The sequence below is a fragment of the Hesperophylax consimilis genome, chromosome 8 (assembly GCF_061612785.1).
Source record: "Hesperophylax consimilis isolate HC1 chromosome 8, BYU_Hcon_1.0, whole genome shotgun sequence".
Lineage (NCBI taxonomy): Eukaryota > Metazoa > Arthropoda > Insecta > Trichoptera > Limnephilidae > Hesperophylax > Hesperophylax consimilis.
In genome coordinates this window covers 14,298,756-14,320,094 of record NC_142843.1, presented here as the reverse complement: position 1 = coordinate 14,320,094, position 21,339 = coordinate 14,298,756, and the positions used below count along the sequence as shown (strand labels likewise).

The 21,339-nt window shown below is 34.2% G+C and overlaps 1 protein-coding gene across 1 annotated transcript in view; it reads right to left on the bottom strand.

Annotated features, from left to right (window-relative positions):
* The window catches only part of fng (Fringe glycosyltransferase), a 266,175-nt gene extending 245,410 nt beyond the window's left edge, over positions 1-20,765 (bottom strand). Inside the window, exon 1 of the mRNA XM_089634917.1 lies at positions 20,279-20,765. Coding sequence (XP_089491043.1) covers positions 20,279-20,590 — 312 coding nt within the window. The 5' untranslated portion in view covers positions 20,591-20,765. The remainder of the gene's footprint in view (positions 1-20,278) is intronic.
* Positions 20,766-21,339: the final 574 nt, after the last annotated feature.

Below are 21,339 nucleotides of genomic sequence, written 5' to 3'. Positions count from 1 at the left end.
TGTCAATTTGACAGACCTAAAATGGGAATTATTCCTAATAGTTGGACAGTTAAAGTTTACTTACGTCTGTAAAATAAATTCTGTAATAAATAAATAAAAATAAGAAAATGGCATCCGTCGGATTAATAAATCAAGACCAAACAGTTTAAAAAGCTATTAAAAACAGATAACAGCATGTCATATAAAGCTGACCGAATGTCCGTACCAATGATGCGTACCAAATTACCCGCTACCCAATTACCTGCCCCTGTCCGACAGTGTGGAGTACCACTGAGTGATATTGCAACAATTTATCATCCGGTGCAGTTCCTTCGGTGCGTTAATTCGAGTCAATTACGGAGGCTTGTGCAGTGATAACCAGCAGTGTCCTACAAGGCCATAATATGTATCGAAAAGACCAGGGGTGAGTCGGAATCCCTTTCCAATTTTAACTTTAACCACAGCAACACTAATAGTTGTGTCAAACATTGATTACAGTTCAAAATAAAACCAAAAAATGATTCGCATACAATATTTGCGATTCCAATCATTGATGTATAATACTTAGTCTATGATTCCAATGGATGACTACTGAAGAGGCTTCTTAATAAGTACTAAGCTTGCAGGAAAGAGAATTCTCTGGAGACCTAAACTTAGGTAGGTGGACGGTGGGGGAATAGAGCAAGTGTTCTGACGTCAGTGGTGTGAAGGCACAAATATGGACTAAACTTAGAGGAAACCGAGGAGTTTGCGTTCAAGAAGTGGCCAAATCTCTCCAAAGTTGTAGCCAGAATAAATATCATGTTTACGTTTATGCAAAATAATAACCACTTGATATGAATACTAATAATTATTTACGATGCGCTTTTCATGGCGAATTTTGATTACGGCATCGTTTCGAGACACACCCATTTATCCGATGTATTTTTTTATTCATTCAACGCTTTTGACACTCGTACAATAAAGCACGGAGCGTCCCATTAAAGCAAAGTGGCCCATTGATACCCCATAATGGGATAAAAGGCCGACGAGTGTTTATTATGAACAATTTGCTGGATGAGATGAAGGGAAGCGAGAATGGGAGCGGATGAACTTCTCTCTTGTCTGTTCAATTCGTCGGAGGGTCACACTCCTCAAACTGTCTGCTATAAATAAACTATATCGACATTTAATTGAAGGCAGACAGAAATGGGACGTTGTCATCTGTCAACTGCGCTGCTTAAAAATGACAAATTGTTTAATACAGCAAAAACCTTTTTTCATCTTATCTAACATTGTATGAAAAAATCAAAGATTATCGAAGACTAGCTTTAACTACCCCGCAATGTCGCAATGCTCAATAACAATTGGTAGATTTATTTGATGCTTGATAACAATTACTAGAATCATTTGATGCTTGATGACAATTGGTAGTGATATTTGATGCTTGATTACAATTGGTAGAGTTGTCTGATGATTATTACCAATTGGTAGAGTTATTTGATGCTTGATAACAATATTCATATATTTGAAATTATTTGTCTATATTTTTTTTTTACTTTTCCATACTTTTAATTGTAAACACTACTATAATTTGAAAGTACATTAAGTCGCAGATGGCGTGTTCGCAATGTCCTTGTTTAAACACCCTTTTTTTAAATACATCTATTGCAATTGCAATTTTTTTCGTGTAATGCAAAAAATGCAAATCAATGAAATGTTATCTTGGAAGTGGAAATTAACCCACTTTCCGACATCCGATGAAGCTGAACTAGGCAGATAGTTGTCGATGACAGTGCATTTCGTATATTGTGTTGATGGAATGCACTGTAATAGATAACGAGTCTATCTGTCGAGTTTCAGCTCGATCAGATATCGGGAAGAGGGTTCATTTACACTTCTAACATTCCATTTCATTATTCACGTCGCTTCCTTCCTTCCAGTTAAAATGATATTTCAAAATTAAAGCAACAAACCTCGCAAATAGAAGCTGCGAGTTATACGTTAATTCCTTACACAAACAATTTTTCAAATTTCACGAATTGATAGTTTTTAATCTGTCGTAGACTTTTTCTATCATAAATTTAAGACATGATATTCATTAATAAATTCAAACAACTTCAATAATATTTATTAATAACTATAACGATTATAAGATTTGCAGATTACGTCTAAACGATCAAAAATCATTTGCTAACAGGTTTAACAAATTGTGTAGGTATTTATGAATGTGTAGTTTAAGAACCATCAAAATATGATCTGTCTAAGCATATAGGGGGGTATCTGATACCCCGACCCCCGCTATATTCATACATATTATATTCCCACGCTGGGGTCACAAACACCCGCTCTAACCGTGGCACGCGGGGAACGGGGGGGTGTTACCAATGGAACTAGTACTAACATACACATAACATAAAAACCACCCCCCATTCTGCTCGTTTAATGGGGGCTCATTCATAGCACTGTTACAACTAGCTGTTACTGAACAGTTAACAAATTAAGTGCGATTAGTGTAAACATGGGACGTGATTTCCGTAGAGGGGTTAAATAAAAAAGTTATCATTTTTCAGGAATACACTATCAAAAGTACATAAAAAATTAAGCGGGGTATTTTTTTGTAATACCTGCTATAAACCTTAACTTGTATAATGAAGGAGAGCGACTGCTTCTTATTTAAAAATTTATGGTAACGAAGGTTCAACTTTTAATATCTTTAATGTCTTCAACAAGAAAAATTAAGAATTTTTTAAATTCTACGTAAACGTAATTTTTTTTTGTAAAAATGGTACAACTCAGTGGGTGGGTCAGTTTTTGGTGCCTATTCGAGAAATGATGAGAAATATTAATATAGCAGTGGCGTACGGAGAATCAAGAGGTTTTATTATACAAATTTAATATAGTATCTAAAAGTTTTATTAACAACAAAATCATCGATTGAATTTTTTGTACAAAAGAGACCAGTTCATCTTCACTATCCGCGTTAATACATGGGTGTAATACCAAAAATACTAATGCAATAAGGGAAAACAGGTAAAAGTTACTGCGCGCCACTGAAAAATAGATAGGTGAAACATCTCATTTAAAGTAAGTGGCCCGAGGCAACGTAATTTCCAACTGAGCGGAAAATTTGATTATAAAACCAGGGTGGGTACCCACCCCTTCCAAAATATCCACGAAACGCTCTCTCATACAAATGTAAGTACATTTAGGTAGGTATAATACAAACCAGAAACATTTATTTCTTTCGGAGGTAGAAATGTTAAGTAAATTATTGGATGGAAAGGCGGAAACCTTAAAGAAACCACAATTTGCATGCATATCGCGAAACCACGCCAAGACAATTGGATAGAAATGTGTAAATGATCCTAATACCACAAACACGTTGAGAAATAGATTTATTTTCAAAGATATCTGTGTGAATTGTGAACGTTTGAATTGACGCATTATATGGAGGTATAATTGTCTAAAATAACAATGACGTACCTGTGTTGGTACCTATTTTATAATACATTTTGATGACAATTACCGGAGTAGGCCAGCAAAATCCCTGACTCTGTGACCAGAGATCTTGGGTTCAATTCTGGCTAACAGCAAATAAACGATGTATTAATTTATGAGTTTCTACAAAAAATAATTCAAATATGGTCATATAAAATAAGGTACTAATGAGAGTATATTTATCACGTTTTAGTTAAATTATGTAATTATTAATGCCATCGAAACTTTGACATTCCCATAATGAAGATGAAAACGAGAGAACAGAGAAGGGAAAGTTAAGCAATACGTAACTGGCTAATCATATACATCTCCCACCATTTTTTCTGTAATATTACCATAATAAGTGAAGATATTTCATTAACAGCACCAGTAGACAGTTAACAAATCAAATTAAGGTTATTTTCATCACGGCAACAATATTAATAATATTCAAAGAAAATTAAATGGAAAGATACAGAAATAAAACGAATAAGTTGCGAGTCTATTAAACTTCACTTCTTGTTCAAAAGCGAACACAATTCCTTCAGCAAAACTAACCCGAAAAAATAATTGGCATCCTGGGCAAGACTCACAGCCAGGGTCCTGCATAAATAACACGGAAAGCCAGGCCCCACGCGTGATCCGCCTCCAAACAAGGAAGTCAATATTTACCAATAGAACGATAAACCATGAACGGAGTTAGATAAGAAGTAACCACAATGGAATGAAACCGTTTCTTTTCTACGAACGCGATAAGAGAGCAATTTTATCCGATAAACCTTTAAAAGTGTAAACAGTTGATTGTTGATATACCTTTGACTCACATTATGTAGGTGGAGGTGATGGATTGGACCACGCGGGTAACCATAACCACATTTGGTTAAGCTTGTAACGTTTTTTCTAAATAAGTTCTTTACGGTAAACATGGTATCTTTATCGTAGTTAAATCACCATCTTCATCAAAGGTGTCATGCTATGACGATAGGTCTACCTGAACATATGCACTATAGTGTGCGGTCAAAAGGATAATGTATCATCACTAGATGCAGTAGGTAATCAGTAACGACGTGAAAAGGCCATCGTATATACACCGCTTCAAACCACATTGTAACTTTTGGCAACATTATACCTAACATAACCTAGAGGTCTACCGAGATATTTTCTCTAAAGCACAAGGCTCCACGGGGAAATTCAATAATAGCAAGGCGATTTTTATTAAACAACGCTAACACACGCCCATGTTAACGCTGTATGGGAACAGCATAATGTCAGATCCAGTAAGGATGCTCGAACATTACACAGTAATTTAAGTCCTAACAAGACAATCACCAGCGGAATGCTGAATTTAGAACTGTACTCGTCCACACGAAAAACCTATGTATTTAAACATTTCTCGTACGCAGCGTGACTCCTCCTAAACCCAAATCTATGAAATAAGAGAACTTAGACTTTAGTCGGTTTATTTTTTGTCTAGCCTTTTGAAAATGAAACAGTAAACGGACGCATTCGAGCGTCGTGGAAAACAAAAGTCCAAGAGCGAAATCACTGACTGGGCATAAATTAAACAAATGGCGGCCAAATCGGCGAGGGACATGCGGTCAGCTTAGCCGTGTTGGGAAAAAGGCGAAAATGATTTAATAACTCTCCGGTTCGGTAGGCAAACATCGAACCGGCCACCGCAAAACGCATCGCCGACCGAATGCATCCGATAGCGCTAATCGAGCGTGAAGGCGAAACCGCGGCCCGGCTATTTATAAACGATGGTCACTTGAGTGTGAAGGAAAACCGATAGATGTCGTGTGGTCTATGCTTTGTTAATAATCGTATTTATCTCGATGGGCATTTCGTTAGGGAGTTAAAAGTGAGGTTAAAGCAGGAAATTCGGGTAATGAAAGACTAAATTATGTTTATTTAATTTAATAACTTAATACCTAAAAAGAGTAAAACCTCAAATTGGCTTAAATTTAGATCCAAATCGGGAAAATAAAGCCGTGAAAGGCTATTCGGAAATGGAATTTTGAATAGGGAGAGGTAATAACTATGGGGAAACGGTACGAAAAAAAACTATTGACAGAGCGGATTTGAAATAAATAATCGGGGATCAATTAGTTTTTAAATATAAAAGTTACAATATTGTAGGAAAAATACGAACTGGAGCAGAAACATTTTTTTTACACACAGTGCAATAAATAATTTTATTTTCCAACTGTGAACAGTTTTTCTCTTCGTTGTTTTATTTTTAATATTAAGTAATGAAATTAGATTAAATGATTAATTCGATAAGCATTTTGTCAATTCTATAGGCCTGGGGGCCTACTCTGTTTCTTTAGAAACTTTCCTGACGCCAGTTTAGCCATGCCACAAACCCGTATTAACCCTTCCCTTACGGTATTAAAAAATTCGTCTTCCTCCGGTGCTATACACTCGGTAAATATTTATATATTGTAATTACTTAAGGCGATGCCATACGTAGTAATGCAAAATCGTGTGTTTTTGGTTTGAAAATTTGGTCGCCTAGAAATGTTTCGGATGCTTTAATTAAATACTGCGAGTAGAATACATCTTGGCCTTTGAAATAATCGAATATTTTTTAGATAAGTCTTTTTATAAGCCCAGAAAAAAATAATGTATAGGCCTATGAAAACTGCTTTAAAGTTCAAAATCTCCTACTTACGAACCCATTTTCGGTTATGATTTTATTGTATAATGTGGCAAATTAAGTTATTTATTAAATGATCGGAAAAAAAATAAATATTTATGCCTGAACATCCACAAAATAAAATAAAAGGCACTTTTTGGCCATGTTTTTTTCTTGCATAAATCAAAACAGGCGGATGGTGTTAAGCGGGAATTTAAACCTTATCGCCATCTACGTAAGGGTTGTTATTGATAGCGGCTCAATTTAAAATATTACACGACGTAGTGCATCGCCTTAATGCAATACATAAATTTAATGCGTAGGAATACCTAAAATTTGCGCTCTATGTTTAGTATATTCAGATAGATATTTTATTAATTAGAGACGATGTTCACTCAGTTGACAGCACCGGCAAGGAAAGGTTAAACCTCGAACTTACTGGTTTGTTAACCCGAAAGATACGGAGTAGGCCCCCTGGTCAGACGCCCTAGGGCGCCAGGATATTTAAATGCAGAGAAATTATAATAATGGCTATTTAGTGATAATAAAACTTTTAATTAGTGTAATGTCTGCTAGAATTAAAAAAAGCAACCAGTAAAAAAATATTTTTTTACAATAATACGTCTATTAATAATACATTATGTATTTAAAATACATATTTATTTGGTTTGACTAAGGATTGAACCTTCCTCCCCAGAGACTGGCTCTTAACTGCTGTGAACGTTTAAAACATTAAAAATATTATTTGACTGAAGAATAAACCTTCTTCCCCAGGGATTGGAGTCAAACGCGCTAACAACTGAGCCAAATCTCGATCCGATATGGCCGACATTTTTTCGCATATTAGCTGCTGTAAATTTGATAGAATTTATTATCATCGACAACGAGTCTATTTGCTGAGTTTCACCTCGATCGGATTTCGGGAAATGGGTCAAGTTACGCTTCCAAGATTTGCATTGGTATGAAAGAAAATAATTAATATTACTGTAAACAAAAGTGAAAATTGAAATGGATGTATTTAAAAAATATATTGCTTATGTGCAGTATAATTTTTTTCCGAGGGTGATATGAATTTATCGCCATGTAACAGGTTCTAGTTTGAAAATGCTTTCAGCAATGCATCTGCAGGGTGAAGATTAGGAGAGGGTACAAGAAGAAAAATAAGAAAGTGCATCTATAATATCTACGTAAACAAACTAGAAAGTTAAAAAAATAATAGATATCATCCTAAAAGATCATCCAAAAACCAGCCATTTGAATAAATTTTCCTAAAAATGCGTAAAGATGTCTGAATGTTAAATTTGTGAGAAAAGAGAGGATTCCTCAGTTTAAGCCCAGATATACGACCAAGGAGTCTGAATAAATAAGGCTTACCAAAATTTCATTTCTTTAAAAATGCTTTTACAAAGTCTGCGTAAAATGCGAAAATACGAGGTACTTACTCTCTCAACATGTTGATCCTTATTTGGGCACTAAAAGTTGGTAAATAATGCATATTTCTTTAAAGGGTTAGTAGCTCAGAGGCCACTGTGGAAAACCAACATCAAAGGAAACTAGTCGGAAACAGTTGAAGTAATATTTGGATGTTATTTAAAATTTAAACGGTTAATACTTATATCAGAAATAATGAAAATGTGAGCGTCGAGCAAACCCCCGTTATTGGTCTTATATCGTCTTAATACGACGTTGGTACCATTGCATTTGTTGAAAAGTGTGACGATTATTCGTTTATACTGTATATTGTCACTCTAAGGTTTATACGTACCTTTTGACAGTCGATGTTTAAGGCTACAGGGAACTCGGGGTGACATTTCACAAAAGCGCACCATGGAAATCAAGTGTTATTTTAATTTAAGGCGATGCACTACGTCGTATAATATTTTAAATTGAGTCGCTATCAATAACAACCCTTACGTAGATGGCGGTAAGGTTTAAATTCCCGCTTAACACCATCCGTCTGTTTTGATTTATGAAAGAAAAAAAGATGGCCAAAAAGTGCCTTTTATTTTATTTTGTGGATGTTCAGGCATAAATATTAATTTTTTTTCGATCATTTTATAGATGACTTAATTTGCCACATTATACAATAAAATCATAACCGAAAATGGGTTCGTAAGTAGGAGATTTTAAACTTTAAAGCAGTTTTCGTGGCCTTATACATTATTTTATGACTTATCTAAAAAATACTCGATTATTTCAAAGGCCAAGATATATTCTACTCGCAGTATTTAATGAAAGCATCTGAAACATTTCTAGGCGACCAAATTTTCAAACCAAAAACACATGATTTTGCATTACTACGTATGGCATCGCCTTAAGGTTTTATTCCACTTGAAATGCGCGTAGGTACTCATAAATCCAAAATAAGCGTGCGGTTCGAGAGCTCCTCGTCCCAAGTGACAAAATAACAATAAAACGACTAGGTGGTCTATTGGCACGCGACCTACACGCACGCACGCATTTAACCCGTTTCGTACCCCATACAAGATACAAGTCTCAATCTACCCAGCCCATAAAGTAAACCCAAGGCACCCCCTCTAGGTCCTGATTGAAACTGGTTGTTATTTTTTATTGTAGCTAAGTGGTATAATTTTAACAATTCTATGGAGAAAGAAATAACATATCACGCTCGAGGGGAATAAGGGTTGATTTTCAGGTGTTACGGATGGAAGGATGATTTGAACTGAAGAGTTCACAATAAGGAAAAAAGTATTGTAAAAATGTATTAACAAAGCAATATTTTATTACGAGTTACCATATGTTAGGTAGCGCTAACTGCTGAAGTGGTCACAATGCTGGACCACTTTATAAAATAAACAGAAGTCAAAACAATACTATGCTTTGTAAGCAGATTGAACGATTTCACGAAAAACGTAAAGAAATATTATGCCAGATAGAAGGCATTCCATTCTAGTCACCCACAAAACAAGCAATCAATGACAGCAGGAAATTTAAATCCAGGCAAACCCTTGTGCTAATTGTACAACATAACGACTAATACACTATTTACTGTTCATCCCACTGAAGCTGCGACCAAACAAATATTACCATGATGCAAAATTGTAAAATATAGTCCAATAAACTCTCTTCATATCCTCGAAGCCAGGAAATTTAATGAGGTGTTCTAATTCATCAGCCACGGTAATCGATATAACTCCCGCTTCATTACTTCTCATCCAAAACTGAATTATAATAATACAGGACGGGGATGGAGAACTGGACCGGCGCCAAATGGCATCGTTCGGGTGCCATAAATTCATTGATGGGATTATATAGCCGGGCGGGAATAGAGCGGGCCCACCTAAGGCCATCATCCCCAATGGTTTCGCGCACCCCCGTAGAAAATATTACACGATATGACCTGTGAGTTTTGAATTGAGCAAGTGATGGTTGGCAAGACCCCAACACTCTCATCGTACCGTTTAATAGTGCCAGAAATATAATTATGTCCTGTTAAATCGAAGGGATTGATTAACAAATTGAGGAAAGGTTTGCTATTATATTGTATAAAAAGTTTCAATAATGTTTGTTTCATAAATAAATATGCCTTAACTATTTGTACACCTTCTATACCTTCTTATAAATAGTAGTGCATACATTTTGAAAGTTTACATCTCTAAATAGTATCAAATAAAGTTGCTATCCGCGTCTGTCTGTTTGTGCGCTTAGCTCTTCTAAACTACGCGAAAACGCAACTTTGCTCTCAAACGAATTTTGATAGGGTTTTCACTATCATTTAGAGAATTTCTTCCGGAAGGTTTACATATTTATATAATATTTATAGAAAGTAGATAAAAGTTCATGTTTATCCCCAAATTCACAATCTAAAACTTTACTCCAAATCGTGCACAACCCCCTAGCAACGCCGGGTGCACGTCAACTATTAGATACTATAATTTAATTAAAATTAATGTTTTAAATAAAGAATTCCATCAGATAAATAATTTTTAACCGTGTTTTCCTAAGTACGAAACAGAATGAAAATGCCGATATGTTAAGCTCGTAATGTGTAAAACTATTATCTACAATCTTTGTTAAGTTGTGATCGTACTTCGTAAAATGCCCTTGAGGTTGTGTTCTATAAAGCCGGAACCATAGAAATTAGACTAGGTAGACTATTTCATTTTAAATTATCCATATACTCGACAAAACAACGTTATTTACAAAATCCATTCCAAATTTAGAGAGTTAGCAAGTACCTACCTAATTCCTAAATTACAGGATGGGTAGGTACCTACCTACCTATCATTTCATTTGCAAACGCAAATGTATACATATTTCTCTATTTAAATATAATTGAACCTATAATGTATGGGGTTCCATGATAACTCAACACACCTTTAAAAAGTGATATAAAATCATTAAAAACGATGAAAAAAATAAAATAAATAAATAAAATTGAAACCTAACCTAACCTACAATGTTTTTGTTAAATCACTTTCCATGACTTTATATAACTTCTTAAAGATGTGATGAATTATCATTTTGATGATTTATCCGGTCACCATTGTATGGACTGCGAACTCTACGTGTAATCTTTTTGCTGAGTAGTGCGTTTTGACATTTATTGATTGACCGATACAGACAGAAAAATAATTATTATTGTGTCATTTTACATTAGAAAATATACGACAGTTGCAGCAAAATTTCCATTGCAACGTCTTGTGCAGTAACAATAAATGCTGACAGCAGACAGTTTTCCTACTGCCATTGGCACATCGAGTTGGAAGACTCGTCTTTTGTTTGCGCTGGCATAAAAGCCTTTTTAATTACGGCTTACTCAACAGTAAAAAGAAAATGCTAAGAGTTAAGGCAAATACTATCAAAATACACAAACATAAAAGCTTTTAATGTGATGGATATTCAATAAAAATCAATTTTATTAGTAAATATATAAAAGACCGAACTTACCTGATAAATTACAAAAAATTTAAATGACATAAAAACGGTCAGTCAACAATTTGTATACCAATACGCGCAAGCGGCCTTGAATTGTTATTTCACGCTAATAGTGCTTTAATCCATTTAGGTCACAATTTCGGATTTTCAGACTTTCATAGACGCCTGATCCAAAACGCGAAAGGCGTGAAATTGTACAGCTTGTTCTTTATAGAATTTCTAGATCATCGCAATTATTTTCAACTCGAAATTCCATTTCAACATTAAGTGTTTTTGAAATATTAATTAACGTCAAATTGTTATGATTATGTTTTGTTTGTTTTATAATATTTACTAAATATATAAAAAATATTGTTGATTGGGAAAAAAGAGGTAGAAAGCATTAACTTTAATTTCTTATATTTTCTTGTAATTATCAAGTTTTCGAAACATAAAACTACTAAGAGTATGTTTAAAATAAGTCGTTAGGTACTATAAAACTACTCAGAACAAGGTTAAAATAAGTTGTTAGGTACTATAAAACTACTGAGAACGTGTTTAAAATAAGTTGTTAGGTACTATAAAACTACTGAGAACGTGTTTAAAATAAGTTGTTAGGTACTATAAAACTACTGAGAACGTGTTTAAAATAAGTTGTTAGGTACCATAAAATGATTTTCTATTAAAATTCGAAACTGCATTCATTCCTAAACGTAGGTTTAGTAGAACAATGGGCAAAACAGAACGAAAAAAATGTAGATATTATTTTGCATCTGACAATCCAGTACCTTCATTATATGTATATAATATCGTGTAATTCCTTTCAAAACAAGAAACACCAGGTATCAGGAGAGTATAAGTCCAATGGAGGAAACTAAGGAAACTTTCTTTTACTTCACCACAGAGGGATTGTTCTACAGTCCACTTTAATGGAATTACACTTAAAAGTAGGAGACTCATGTTTAAAATCCCAGGAGAATAGGGAGCAGAAGAGGTAGTAGCAAACTTCTCCTGGTAAATTTATTCGTTAGAAATGTACAGCAATGCACAGTGCAAATTAAATACAGCTTTCCTTGAAATAGCTGCTTTCCGTCGGGGAAATTTCTTGAAAATTCAATTTAATTAAGTACCTAATGAAAACTTCCGAAAGTGAACATCTTTCCAGTAAATGTAAAATGACCCATTTCATTATAACCAGTTTTAACACCCGGATTCGTCCGAAAAGGGATTAAGAAAAATAAAACAATTTGTCATATTTACTTGCTTTTTGACGGATAAAAATGGGATAATTCTAAACATGATATAAATTTCGCTAACCTGAGAACATTGTGAACCTTGACAATTCAGTGAGTAAAAACTGTTAAAATTTCATGACCTCAGAGCTCAGTGTTACAGTTTTTTAACAAAACATGAGGTTTTCCTTTCTGCCTTATATTGTAGAAAATATTCATATTTCACGAATTTTGTGGCTTTAAAGAGCTTTTGCTACAAAACGTCACCATCAGAAAACTATAAATAAACTGATGCTAGTGATGCAGGTAGAGAGAGTTGTTATATGCTGTCAGTTGATGATAACCAACCTCCGATAGGCTGAAGAAGGTGATAAACAACCAAGTTATGTTTTACTTATCGGTTAAACAGCTGCAATGTAAGCTAAATTCATATATTTTGCAAACACAATTATAATTTTTAAAAGTGTGAGAAAACCGCTGTAACGTGTCGGCCACTTGTTTCATTGTTTAATTACCCCCGATGAATAGTTTAATTTAAATCTCTGCAATCTGGATACGAGTTGATGGACGAGGGGAGCCATGGGAACTGGGGACTGAGATTGTGGAGGCAATGGCGTGACGCGTGATTATTTATTACATTAACATCCATTACACGGCTTTTCTCACGTTAAAGTCTGGTACACATTAGTTCATCTGTTAATTAAACATATTTTTTCATAGTTCCAACGACAGATTTTAAGAAATAATATACAATTACGTAAATTAATAATACGAAGGAAATAATTTAAAAAAAATTATTTATTTAACATATTGAAATATTAATAAATGTAAGAAATGAAGACGATTTTCGAATAGGTATTATTTTATTTTATTATTTTTTATTTTCCAAGAATGAAAGAATGTAAGTCGAATCATAAGAAAAGATAGAAGGCATTTTTCTAGGACAGCATCTGTGTCAAGGAGGTTGACAAGTATAGTAGCGTAGCGGTCTTAATTTTTGATTTTGGATTCTAGGGTTTAAGATTTGACTCTCGTTAAAGAATGACTGTAGACAGCCTACTTGGTATAATACAAGATTATATTAAATAAATTGAGAAACACTCTCATTCATCGAACGCATACATTGACAATGATTTTAGCTATGTTTAGTGACCAGCTCTTAAAAGCCAGCTATCTTTTTATCTCAATAACGCACAAGAGTCCTAACTGCTACCAACCGTCTGGAGCCAGTGAGATTATGGCATCCCCAATTGCGGTATGTTAAATCAAGCTTTAGCGGCAAATTCGGCGTAATCAGAATGAACGATAACGTGGTTAAACGTGTCGCCAACTAAGTTCACGAATACTAATACTAGTCGTATCTGTTTTTAAATAGTGAAATTAGTAGAGATGTGCCGATTATGACTTTCGCCGACTAGCCGACTAGCCGATTAGTCGGTTGTAATAAGACCGACTAGTCGGCCGACTAGTCGGCTAAGCCGATTACGGTTTCGGGGATAGTTCTAGGTACCCTGAAATGTCGCGCATGGCCAAAGTGTACCTCTGCTGTCCCGCAAGTTCTGTTTACAGTGAGAAGCTGTTCTCAGAGGCCGGAAACATATATGAAACAAAAAGAAATCGATTGCTACCAGAAAGGCAGAAGCTTTAGTCTCCTTACATCATAATTTACCCTTAATTAAAAAATATAAGTTATAAAAAATATAAGGAGATTATGATATTTTTGGTTGTCACAATTGTGACTTTGATTTGATTAGATTTTGTAGGTATGGTTATAAGAAATATGTTTTTTTCATTTTTTTTTGTTTTTATCAAACAGTTCATGTTTAGAATTTTTGGATATATATATATATATAATATACATATAGGTACATATATTACTGTGCATTTTGTACATACAATCTTGATTTAATACATATAACTGAGTTTGTTAATTGAAAAAATCTACTTTTTATTTTAATAATAAGAAATACTTATAAATGTTCATTGAAGATAAGAAGATATTATGTTGTTTTTTATGTTAATTAGGATAGATACTAATTTTGTTCAATAAATGTCATAATTATGTTTTCTTTACAAGCAAGTAATTTTAAAAAGTGATTACCAAAGGAAAGATTGCTTTACATTTTTTAATGTATAAGACTGATTATAAAAAGAAAATATATATAATCAAGGTTTTTATTTCATGTAGTTCCCCCGCATTCCTATTATTGAATATACATACAACGTAAGAAGCCGGATTGTCGGCGCTCTTTGCCGATTAGTCGCCGACTAATCGCCGACTACAATAGTGGCCGGATAGTCGGCTTTACCGACTAGTCGCCGACTAGTCGGAACATCTCTAGAAATTAGTTATCAAAATACCATTGTATAATTATACCTTTTAACTCCCACCTATTTAGTGTAAGTTCCTCTCTTCCTGCAATGAGTTTTGTAACTCATCGGGATAGCTCTAGCAGCAAAAGCTTACGTGCCGTATCTCGCCTTGATTCTATTATCCATGGTTTATTTATTTATTTATTTATTTATTTATTGTTTGAAACATTTACAGAGTGTTAACAATTATTACATTTATATTATTTCGGTGGGAATGTGCACAGATATTAACACCCCAATTAAAAATGTTCACAGCATGCGTAAACAAGGTTTAGTTGATATTAGGCGGAGATGCTAGTGGTGAAAGAAAAAAAATACAAATATAATAATAATTAAAAAGAAATATAAAACATGTATATTAAGTATGAAATATAAAATATAGTAAATGTACAGAGAAAGGATAAGGAAGAAAAGTAAAGAAAATAATAAAGCAATTATATCTCTTAACTGTTCTCCATAACATATCATGGTAGAAGATGGTTGATTTGTTTTTTAAAATATGCGAGACTGTTTGCGAATATATCTATAAGGTCGCATTCAACTGTATTGTACAGACGACACATTCTAGATAGTGGATTGAAATATGCAATATTATTATTAAATATATCAATATGGAATATATTTTGGCTCCTTAAATTATGTCTATTAGGGACTTTAATATGAATATTGCTCAGACAATTAGTGGTAAGAAGTTTATCATGAATAATTTTATATAAACATATTAAGTCTGCAAATTGTCTTCTTTTTTCCAATGTCGTAAATTTGAAGTTTAGTAGACGTTCTTCATAAGATTTGAGTGAGGCATTTAATCCAAGTTTATATGATAACAGTCTTAGGAATTTTTTTTGCACAGATTCAATACTTTTAGAATATTTTATATAATGTGGGTTCCAGATAACACTCCCATATTCCAATTTGCTTCTGACCAACGAGTTGTATAATGTTATAATGGATTGGGGGTATTTAAATGGTTTCGATATTCTATGAATGAATCCAATCATTTTCATTGATTTACTTATAATATCATTTATGTGTACATCAAACATAAACTTTGAATCAAGAGTGATTCCTAGATCTCTTATAGTGGTGACTGCATTTAATCGTACATTATTAATGGAATATGCAAAATCCTTTCGTTTTCTGTTACGAGTAAAAGTAATAATGTAACATTTTTCAATATTTAAAAACATATCGTTTTGAATGCACCAGCTATTTAGTGTGTAAAGGTCATCTTGAAGCTTAACATGATCAGAATCAGTGGAAATTTTGCGGTAAATCTTGAGATCATCGGCAAATAGAACAAAATCACAGCGTAACATGGGGCCAAGGTCGTTAATAAAGATTAAGAAAAGCAGTGGGCCAAGATTGGACCCCTGGGGTACGCCTGATGTTACAATTATGGGAGGTGATTCGTACCCATTAATAAGTACTAATTGTGTTCTATTTTCTAAGTAAGACTTAAGCCATCTAAAAAGATCACCGTGAATACCTATTCGATCAAGCTTCTGTAGTAGAATAGAATGGTTAATTATGGTTCATAGGTTATATTATTATATATTACTCATATTATATTACTCAAAACAATACACATTTTCCTAAACATAAGAAACATATATAAAATAAAACAATTGAAAACAAAATATTTTGGACTTTGCCAATCAATAATAGAATATGGTATTATTGTTTGGGGAGGAGCAACAAACTCGGCTATCAATTACACAGAAACCGCACAGAAAACGATCTTAAAAGTAATACTAAAAAAACATAGACTGACTGATACAGACCAAATTTCAACAGCTGTGACGTACTAGATATACGCCAATTATACGTTAAAACACTACTAAACTACATTTTTGACAAAAAAAAAATAAATTTCAACATACACAAAATAACACTAACAGACCAGTTAGACAAGCGTACAAAGAAAACATAAAAACTCCGACAGTAAATTCAAGCTTTGGACAAAGACACTACCAATACCATGCAATAAAAGCTTTTAACAATTTAAAACTTGAAATTAAAATTGAGGAAAATAAAAATAAATTCACACACAAAATTACAAAATGGATTAAAGAACAAAAAAGACAATATTACCAAAATGTCATAGCATAAAATAAAAATAAAACCTACACGTAACACACAAAACCAATATAAACACACATCACTCACAAACACAAAAGATTATTTTCAATGTACTATTGTTTTTAATTTTAAATATATTATTATGTATTTTTAATTTTAAATGTATAATCTTTCTCATTAAATGTATTATGTAGTTTATATTTCATATTATAAAATGAAGGCCTCAGCACGGGCAAGCCACCCAGTGAGGCCAACATTACTGGAAAACTTGAATTGTAAAAAATGTTGTACCTAATAAATAATAAATAATAATAAATAATAGGTAATAAGTAGCTACCTTTCCAGTGAATTATGAATGCTCCATATTATGTCCTTCAGATTGGTCTACCCCATCGGAGCCTAAGCGAGACGCAATTTCCGAATGCATGATTGTTTTAATTCAGTGCTCATTACGCCGTGGTTTATTTCCTCTGTTTTTCACGGTCGTGATTTTCCCACGCACACGTGTGTGGAAAAGTAACCAGTGTCCAGTGGACCATTAATAATATACAACCAGCACTGGGTGAGCTATTTGCCAAAGTATATTATAGCACTGGAATTAAATAGTAAATCAAAGATTTAAGCATATTATTTTTGGTCATTTAAATAATTCATTTTGACCAATTTGGCGATGATGCACAACAATTTAAATAGTTCACTTTAAAAGGCAGCACCACTTTCTGTCGCCAAATTAGAAAGTCAGGCACACCTATGGTGTTGAAATGTCCGCGTCAATTTTGCAGGTCAAAATCATACTTTATTGAGAAATCTCTGATAAGAAAAGTAAACATTAGGTACCTACCGATTGGTTTTCGCTTTTTAGGTACGTCAATGGAAAAGAAATTATTCACATACTAATATAATATCTACCTAATTAAATCGATTATAAGTAGGGACTTGAAAAGTTCGCGGTATTTTACGTCGAAATTGGCGTTTTTCTTTCCAAATTCGCCATATTTTTGAGAAACATTTGAGCGATAGTAATTTCCAAAGAAAAGTGATGTTAATAACAAAAAAGTTTTTTTGTCAAAGTCGGTAAGTAATTTTTTTGTCAAAACCATGGGTATAGTAATATTTTCTTGTAATGTTAAAAGTATTCTTATTTTAAAATATCAGAAAAATACTAAAATCCGCTATGTTTGCCCGAAAAGTGCGAATTTTGAGTTAAACTTGTGAAATTGACAAAATTCGCGTAGAAATTGCGAATTTTTGGTAAAAATTCGCGTTTTTGCAAACGCGTAAATTTCCGGATATAAGTAAGAAATTAGAATATGGAAAATGTACTGACGTATGTTATGAGCCGAGCTGCTTTTTACATTTATTGGGAATTTACAACTAAATTTTTTGGACTGAATGACGAATTTTGCAATACCGCGAATTTGGAGACTAGGATGAATGGCCGGACTAGACCTGCTGTAGTTCATTGGTTTCGAGTTTTGGAGTCTCTTTTGATAAGTTTTAAAGTAATAAAAAGTACATATTAAATGATCAATGAAGTAGCATATAAAACGGATTGGACACATGGCAGTAGCATGTGCTCTGACCGTGACGGTCACCAGTCACCGTGGTGAGGTTATGTTTATTCTCCGTGCCACGTCAGGCACGTCACGCACGGGGTGGCAGATATAATAACATGGTACCTACTCGTACCTAAACACATCGAATTATGGTCACTGCCAATCTAAAACGGACACAATGAAATAAAATTAAGTGTGACAGAACTTAAAATTAATTATAATGCAAGACACTCGATTGACAGAAGCAGAAAAACTTTCGTACCGTGAGCTCTGGCGTCGTGAATTTTATACAACTATTCTGTGTGAGGACGTATCGATACCTATGTACAATTAACTCGCTCGGTAACATTATTTTCTAAATAATTTCTAAATAGATACATAGAAAGGTATTTATTTTAATTTCAATATTTTCGTTACCTTCACCATAATATGTACTATATAATACTATTGAACGTAATTATGCGTGTTCCCCATCATTATATAACGGCTAAGAACATTTAATATACTCCTCTTCCTGGATGAGAAGTACTAACAGAAATAAATGTGATATGATAAACATAATTTGGATTCTAAAACAAAATTTGTATGTTATCTATCTATATCATTGATGTAAGTCAATAATCTATATAAATAAATATGTTAATATTCGTGTGTTCAAAATCTTAAATCTCCAAAAGTTCTTCACGGATTGCTTTGAAATTTTGACACAACGTTTATATACCTATATTATATAGATGTCACCTGTGACCGGTAAAAACATGTTTAAAAAAAAACAGCGCCATCTGTTGGACGTAAGTGCAAAACGCGCTATTGTTAGACAAACTGAGCCACAGTAACGTACAGAGTACAGCAAGTTATAAATAAAAATATATTAATTAGCTGTCTGTCTAATAAACTTGTATCGGCTTTTCCAACATGAGCTCATAAAATTAATTGTCAAAAAGTAAGACGTCACATTAGTTTTTTCTCATTTCTCAAATTGATTGATAATAATAAAATTGTGTTAAAAGCTCGGGTGAAGCCGGGTAGTTCTTAACAATAATCAAAATAACAATTAATTTCAGTAGCTGCTTCATTTGTTCACCTTGAGGTGTTACAGCGCCCTTGAGGTGTTTTTGCACAAAAACGGCGCTATACAAGTCATCCAAGTATTATTATTAATTTCAGATAAAAGCGGCAGGTGGTTGGATGGTTTCGGGGGCAAAAAGCCATCAAATGCAATTAATACTCACGGATTATCAAGGAATTATTGTTACGAGGCAAGAGGGTAATAATATGGACGAGCTTACATATAAAGCTTGTATCACGATATATAAATAATTAAAATTATAATTTAGTTCATATTCTAGTAATATATCGTGTATACCTTGGTTTGGCGGGAGATGTAACGCATTTATTTGTAAAGGTTAAAACAGTGTTTTGTAGAAATTAAATAATAAATCATAGTAATGAAAATGAAAGGAAAGAAGGTTATATTAGTACACAGCTGTTGAAGTGATTTTTCGCAAAAACGGCGCTGTACAAATAATCCTAATGTTGTTATTATTTACTGCATACCTGCTTATAGGTAATATTTCAAATCTGCAACCTTTAAATCTATTATTTATATTAGCGCCATTGAGATGATATTTCACGAAAATTGCACTGTGAAAATTAGTAGGTAGATAACCTACTACTATTTTTTAATTTGTATTATTCACGTCATATTATCATGAACATGTAAAATTTAGCAAAATACATCCGTACGGATAAAACAAGGATTATGTTATTATTTTATAGATGGCAGTTTTTATCATTTCTATTGCTAATAGGTTGTAAAATAAAACATTATTCTATAAGGGTGGGAAATAATTAAATATATCTGCTTTTTGCGTGATTCTATAAAAACATATTCAAATACTTTTACGAAACTAGCAAATAAAATTTAACTGTACACCACTGCTAGTAACTGACAGTGTGGTTAGTAGATTTAATTAAATTTGTAGGTTCACTTTCTAAAATAACATTGAAGGACCGAAAGTTTTATTAAATTTTAGACACCAAACACAATCAAAACATAGGAAAACAAAATGTAAACAAACCTGTTCTCTTGCTAATTGGAACCAGGTCTTGAGAATGATGGGCAACCTCAGATCATGGTAATGTCTCGTAGTCTTAACACTGATAAACAAATCTTGGAGAGATGTGAGCAGCGGCCTAGGGGTAGCCGTCGCCGGGGGCGGGGGTGTCACGGCCTCCAGGGCGGGTAGGGGCGCGGGCCCCTCCAGCGGGAGCCCTGGGCGGGGGCCAGCAACGGGCCCAGCTCCAGCCTGGTACAACAGCAGGGTTCCGCAGGCCAGGGCCAGGCAGCCGAACACACTCTGGGCCGCCCGCCGCCAGCTTCTCGCGCCCATCTCACTTGTTGCGCAGCATGCGCGCGCAAACAAAACAATTCCACATGACACTAAAATATAAAATAATAACAACAAACTCCCGCGCAGTACTTGCAATACATCGAGTCGAGTATCCGTGATTCAGTTTTACACACGTCGCGCACGTTTGTCGCATGTAAACTAAATAAAACTGTAGCACTGACGCGAGACGTGCCGATAGCGACGGCGCCATCTTGAATGCCGGCCTCCCACTCCAGTTTACGCAAGAGGGACGCGGCTATCTGGGCGGGCGCCACGTGAGCTCTCCGTCTCTCTTTGTTTTTGTGGGAGAGAGATGGGTTTATACACCTTGCGGCCACGTGAGCTAAGTGTCTCTCTCTGCGCGCGCATAAAAAACTTTAAGCGGGAAGCATGGAGAGGTTATGTTTTGAAAAAGGTTTTGTTTGCGTGTTTTTATGGCCGTTTCTCGCGTTATAATGTTCGGAGGTAATTGGCAGGTACGGATCACCGGACTGTTGTCTGCTATTATGTAGCTCTCGAGCTGTACCGTAGGGTTTAGCGGTTAAATATTATTGGTTTCGTGTGTTTATCATCCGAGAGGTGAACGGAACCAAACACAGAACATGGCACGAGTAGGTAATATCCGATACCAACTCGTATTATTATTTTATCCATTCATCGTGAGACTGGATTATAGAATGTCTTTCTCTCATTATTTATCTCCTTTGTACGTTGTACAAGAAGAGGTATGTGATGGGTCGGACCTGGTA